Here is a 6,383-nt window from a genome sequence, read left to right as displayed (position 1 = left end):
TACACACCACAGAGTCACAGGTGCCGACAGTGTGCAAGGGTCACACAGTACACACCACAGAGTCACAAGTGCTGACAGTGTGCAAGGGTCACACAGTACACACCAGAGTCACAAGTGTCCAGAGTGTATGAGGGTCACACGGTACACACAACAGAGTCACAGGTGCCAACAGTGAGTGTGTGAAGGTCACACGTTACACACCTGTTTTTTTTCTTCTTTCTGTGTTGCCCAGGAATCGATCACATGCTTCTTGTGAAGGTCCAACTCAAGCTGAGGATGAGAAAGAAATGTTCATTTCCCCAAGGGCTTGCGTGAGACTAAGGTGACTTACTGTGGTCGCTGCCACCTGTTGGAACCTGACCGTGACTCGCTACCCCAACCAAAGCAGCCTGATGAGGGCCACCGAGAGGGCTCAAGTGTAAAGTGGTCTGCACCCAAGGTCCATCCCTGGCACCGCCCATGTAAAGAGCAGGACGTGGTGGCATGCGTGTGGGATCCTTGCACCTCTGTACTGAGGTGGGAGGCAGAGACAAGAGGACTCTCTACAAGCCCAGAAATGTAAGGGTCAGCTAGCCCAGAGTTCAACTTAGCAGCAGAAAAGGACAGATTCTGCCTCTGTAAGAGGGGCTGGAGGATGGGAGGAGAAGTGACGCCCAACAGTTGACCACTGACCTCCACAAAGGGGTCACAACACATCTGTGCCCCTCACACACACAATCGTCAGTAAAAATCAACAACGAAACCCAATCTGAATGATCAGCAAATAGGAAACCGAAGGATCCTGTGCTTCTAAGCCCTGTCTACTCCTGGAGGCAAAGAGCCAATGCTCTCTCCGGGAGCCCAGGGGTGGGCAGTGAGCATTTCTCAAAACAAAACTGCCATTTGAAAGGAGAGCCTGGGAGACGCTGGGTTAGCAGAGCCAGCCCTGAGCTTGGCTCGCCAAAACCTCCGGCCTGGACTCAGAGACCCAGCTGCCTCCGCCTCCCCAGTGCTGAGATTAAAGGGGTGAACTCCAGCATTCGGGAGGCAGAGGCAGAGGCAGAGGCAGGTGGATCTCTGTGAGTTCAAAGCTAGCCCAGTCTACATAGGGAGTTCCAGGACAGCCAGGGCTACGTAATGAGACCCTGTTTCAAAAAAAACCACCACAACAACAACAACAACAACAACAACAAAGAAAAAAGTGAACTACTCCATCTAGCTTTTTTTTTAAATATTTTTTACAGTGTGTGTGTGTGTGTGTGTGTGTGTGTGTATGTGTGTGTGTAGGCTAGAGGACAACCTGTGGGAGCTGGTTCTGTCCTTTGCCCGTGTTGGTGCTGGGATGAAATTTGGGCCACCAGGCTTGGCAGCAACTCTACCTGCGGAGCCATCTCACCTGGAATCGCTACTGGCAATTTCTAGACACAACAAGCTCCGGAAAGGGACCGTGTCAGACTTGTCCTAACATTGCTGAAGTGAGTAGACAGTACCAGTAACGGGCTTAATGCCCTCCAGCCAACCTCTGTGCAGTGACAGATGCCAACCAAGACAGGATGCAGACATGGCTCCTGACTCCTCCACCCAGGACTAGGCTTCACCTTAAGAACCCAATATACAGCCCCACCCTGCCTGGCTCACGCTGGCCACGCTGCCAAGAGGAGCATCCCAATGTAGAGCCATAACCTTGCACATTGCTCAAGTGGTCCAGAGCCTCTGGAGGAAGGCCAGGCAGTGCTGGTCCGGGTCTGGCTCCCATCTCCTCACCAGCTTCATCTCTTCAGGACTCCCTACCACTGGGCATCTTGGTCTCACCTCCTGGACTCTGTCCTTGAGGCACAGGGCATCATTTCCAATCATCTCCATCTAGAAGGCCCTTTCCTCACACCATATCATCCAGCTGAAGTCAGCATCCTGAGCTCACTGGGCAGAGCGCTCCTGAGCCAAAGAGCATACCCCCCAAAGGCAGGCTGCGTGTCGGGGTTCACTGCTCAGCCCTTCTGCCTGGATCTCTCCTTCCCCCTGTATCAGCCCAACACACATCCAGACCCAGAAACGAAGGAACAGAATCTGAAACCGCGATGGCGCCTACGCAGGCGAAGCAACAGGAGGCTTCGTTCTCACCTCTCGAAGTTTAGGGTTGTTCTTCCTCCAGTGCTCATACAAAAGTCGCTCAGCAACCTATCAAGAAAGCACAGGAGACCTGAGGTCACCATTCACACTTGGACAAGATACAATAGGAGTCAGCTCAGGCCGTGAGCGTCTCCCTTCAGTGATGACAGCCCATCTACCGTTCAAACCTCAGCCTGTGCACACCAGCCCTGGAGATAAGACATCAGAGCCAAACGGAAGGGCGTGGACAAATAAATACCTGTCTCAGTGGACCAAGAGTCAGCTAGGGGCAGAAGTTTCCAAATCCATACTAGGCTCAAACACTGAGACTGAGATTGGTTACCATAGCCACCCACAAGGTCAAGTACAGTGTCCCAGGTCTTGGTGAGACCCGAGAACTGAAAAAAGTGAGAGCGAATCCCACGCAGTGACCTATAAGCCACATACCAAACACTCCCTGTAAAGGTACGGAAGAGTGAGTGCTGGCTTCCTGTCTGCTTCCCCTCACCCCTGCTGGCAAGCTCATCTCTCCTATGACCGTGGCCAGTGTCACCTGCAGAGAGACTCTCTTCTGCAGTGTACTGTGTGGAGGCATCAGGTCTCAAAAAAAAGCCTCTGGCCAATGGCCAATGAGCTGAAGCAGGGTTAGAAGGTACGGCATGGGGGTGGGGGAGGGGAGAGAGGGGAGGGAGGATTCTGGGAAATAGGTGAGGGAGATTCACCCCAACACTGGTGGCGACACCTGAGCAAGCAGAGGTAACTAACCGCGTGGCACGGCTCAGGCTAGTTTAAACAGGATAACTGAGTTATGAGCTAGCGGGAACAAGCCAAAGCTGTTGGCGTGGGCGTTTATTCATCGATAAGAGATCTCAGAATTGTTATTTCAGGGAACAAAGAGGCCAGGTGGGAAAGCGTGAGGTTACAGTGACCTCCTACTTCTTCAGAGTTCTAGCACAGACTGAAAGCCAGATGCTCTGCAGAAACCCTCTCAGACTCCAGCACCAGGCTGGGAGGAGTGCAGAGACATCCAAGCCTCATGGGCTCAGCAACTGCGGGATTCCTGATCTGTCTGTCTGCTGTGGGACAGCCATGGTTGGCCAACCTGAACTACATCCTCAAAGGGCCAACAAAACGTGGTTCTACACGGCAGCTGGCGCTAATCTGTAACGGGTTCCATATGTGGTTCAGATCATTGTGAGGCGCTGAATCTTAACTATCCACAAGGCTCACATTTCAAAGGCTTGCTCTGGTCCAGGCGGGTGATCCACCTTTAATCCCAGCACTCGGAAGGCAGAGGCAGGCGGATCTCTGGGACTCTGAGGCCAGGCTAGTCTATACACAAAGTTCCAGGTGAACCAGGACTACACAGCGAGATCGTTTCAAAACAACAAAACCAACAATGAAAACAACTGCTCCCCAGGTCCCGGCACGGTTCAGAGGAGGCAGGGGGCGTTTAAGGGGATGGGGTACTAGCTAGCGGCAATAGTCCACTGTGGTGGGTCTCTGAGCCTAACATCCTCTGTTTCCTGACCCAGTGCGACTTGAGCTCCATTGGTCCCGGGCTCCATGTCTTCCTCATTATAATCGCTTGAGACCCTCAGAAACCACGAGCTAAAAAATAAGCCTTTCCTCTCTGGGGGTTGGAGGCTGCTTTCCCCATGGGGTCTCGTCACCTGACCATCTTGTCCGACCAGAACAACCCGTAGAACAACCCCGCAGATGCACTCGTCCATTCTGGCGGGGATGCCCTGTAACCTGCTTCCGGTCTCGGGTAGTTACCAGTTTCCTCTGTTCTTCTCGGGCTGACTTCAGGTCCTGGTGCTGCTCCCGCAGTCTTTGCTCCCGCAGGCCCATGCTCAGCCTCAGCTCAGCCAGCTCCGCGGCCAGCAGGTCCTGTTCCTCCAGCAGGAGCTCCCTGAGCCTCTCCCGCCGCAGCTCCAGAATCTTCCTCTTCTCTTCCTTCATCTTCTCACAATGGTAGGCGTGCATGCTGGGTAAAGGAGCCCACTGGACATCAGTCACACCAGGTCACAGTTTGATGTACATTTCTATGTAACGCTGGGGGGCAGGGGCGGGGCTAAACACCTACCGAGAAGACTCTTGGCTCTGCCATCCGGTTCATCTTTTAAAATGCACAGTACTTCTCCCCAGCACAGCCCGGTTTCCAGCATCCCCAGGAGATAACTCAAGCTGTCACAAGCCACAGTCCCTAAGCCCCTAGGCTACATCCCCTGACCATGGTGGTAGGAACCAGTGGGCAGAACAACACACAGACACTTGCCTCCGTTGGTAGGAGCTCTTGGAGCTCCATTCGATCTGTTTCGAGTTGTGGATGTCCCAGGTCCTGAAATAGCGACTGTTCTGTTCCCACTGCTGGCGAAACTGGTCCTCCTGCTGATGCTGGCGCTGGCGGAGAGCCATGTGTCTCCGGCTGGACCAACAAGAAGGCAACGTGGGGAGCGCCATCTGAAAGAAAGAGCATCGGGCAGAAACTGAGCCAGTTGTAAAGCCAGGCACCTCCCCACCCCCGCTCGGATGCCTGCTCTCTCTATTGATGGCACTCACCCCTTGGCTGCACCTTTCTAACAGCTTTGAGGCCCACGTTCCCACCCTAGAACAACCGAATGATCAAATTTTGAGGAGGCCCATGCCAGAAAGTTTTAAATGATTTGCCACCAAGGCTGCAAATTACTAGTTTAAATAAACGTGCACGGTGCCCAGCAGTGGCCAGCCATTATCAGGGAGATTGCAGACACAGACATTGTCCTGACAAGGCTGGGCTAGGAAATCGAGGGTTTTTACATTCTGCATAAAAAACTACAGGGGCAAGCAGGTCCCAGGGGCGTGCCCCAGCGGTCCCGGGTACTTTGGAAGCCGAGGCGGGAAGAGATCACTTGAGTTCAGGAGTTCAAAGCCAACCTGGGCAAACCAGGAAGCCCCTGTCTCAAAAAGCAAGCAGAAATAACCTGCGACAGTGATGTGAAGAGGACGGGTAGGTGGCAAGCGCTAGGCATACAACTTTTTACAGGTCCCGCGGCGACAAGGATGCCACGTCCCCGCCCCTCGGCCCAGCCTAACCTCTGACTCCTGCGCTCGGCGCCCGAAGTTCGCGGAGAAGGGTCACCGGCCTTAGCTCGATCACGCGCCCGCACGCTCCGAGGGTCCCCTGGCGCCCGCTGCACCGACGCCAGCCGTTTCCTCGCCGGTTGCCGGGCAGCCCGCGGGACGACCGGGCACCGCGATGGACAAACTTCCTCCCGCGCGACGCCCGCCGCTTTCCAGGAAAAAGCAGTGGTGGGTGGTGGTTTTTTTTCTGGCGCCCCCTGGCGATGGGAGGTAAATCGACAGTAACTGCTAGTCCTTGAAGTAGGGGAAGGAAAAGAATCTTTAGTTGACACAGTCAGGATGATGGGTGGGGTGGGGGGAAGTTGTGGGGGGAGATGGGGGGGAGTGGTTACCGGAGGAGGGTGGAGGAGTGGGGGTAGGTTTAACGAGAATCATCCCCAGGCCAAAGTGAGGAAATAAATGATTTTCAAAGATCCGCGGGTGTGTCCGGTAGGCAACAGAGGCCGAGAACCGGTGGCCTCTGTAATGACCTCTGTCATGGGTACACTACTTTTTGTTTGTTTGTTTGTTTGTTTGGTTTGGTTTGTTTTCGAGACAGGGTTTCTCTGTATAGCCCTGGCTGTCCTGGAACTCTGTAGACCAGGCTGGCCTTGAACTCAGAAATCCACCTGCCTCTGCCTCCCAAGTGCTGGGATTAAAGGCGTGCACCACCACTGCGTGGCTTTGATCATTCGTTTTTCTTCCATTTTTCCAACTCCCCTTTTTCTGCTCTCTCACTCCTCCATTCTGTTGCTCCTCATGGCACCTGCCCGATGTTTCTGTTTCTCATGGAGCCGGCCTTACAGTGTTGTTGGCTCTTCACAGCCAATAACCAGGTTCAAACCTGCAGCATGCCAGAGATGAACAGCCTGGGCTGATCACCCTCTGACCCTAGGGCTGCCCATTCCCATGCTCCCGTCTCCAATGAGGGAGGAGGTGGCGCCCCCATCTGGCATGATTAAGCCTGAAAGGGCCATCAGGCCATTGAAGGAGCCCAGAACACACATCTGTTGACAACTCCTTGAGCTGTGCTGAGAACCTCAGGCATATGTGAATTAGATCCGGAGAAACCTGGGGTTCGTTCCTGATTTGTTTTGGGCAAGCCTGCTCCCTTCTGGGCCTCAGTTTCTTCTACAGTAGAGTTGCCATAGAAACCTGCCTGCTCCTGAGCATGGTATGACTTCAGGGAC

The 6,383-nt window shown here is 54.0% G+C and overlaps 1 protein-coding gene across 1 annotated transcript in view; it reads right to left on the bottom strand.

Moving 5' to 3' along the window:
• Tchp (trichoplein keratin filament binding) overlaps window positions 1–5,348 on the bottom strand; it is a 14,201-nt gene extending 8,853 nt beyond the window's left edge. Inside the window, exons 1-5 of the mRNA XM_021186999.1 lie at window positions 5,167–5,348; window positions 4,370–4,554; window positions 3,868–4,078; window positions 2,101–2,157; window positions 202–270 (exon numbers count right to left, since the gene is read on the bottom strand). Of these exons, the coding sequence (XP_021042658.1) occupies window positions 202–270; window positions 2,101–2,157; window positions 3,868–4,078; window positions 4,370–4,554 (522 nt within the window). The 5' untranslated portion in view covers window positions 5,167–5,348. The remainder of the gene's footprint in view (window positions 1–201; window positions 271–2,100; window positions 2,158–3,867; window positions 4,079–4,369; window positions 4,555–5,166) is intronic.
• Window positions 5,349–6,383: the final 1,035 nt, after the last annotated feature.

This window comes from Mus pahari, chromosome 23 (assembly GCF_900095145.1).
Source record: "Mus pahari chromosome 23, PAHARI_EIJ_v1.1, whole genome shotgun sequence".
In the NCBI taxonomy this organism is placed as follows: Eukaryota; Metazoa; Chordata; class Mammalia; order Rodentia; family Muridae; genus Mus; species Mus pahari.
This window is presented reverse-complemented; position numbering and strand designations above follow the sequence as displayed.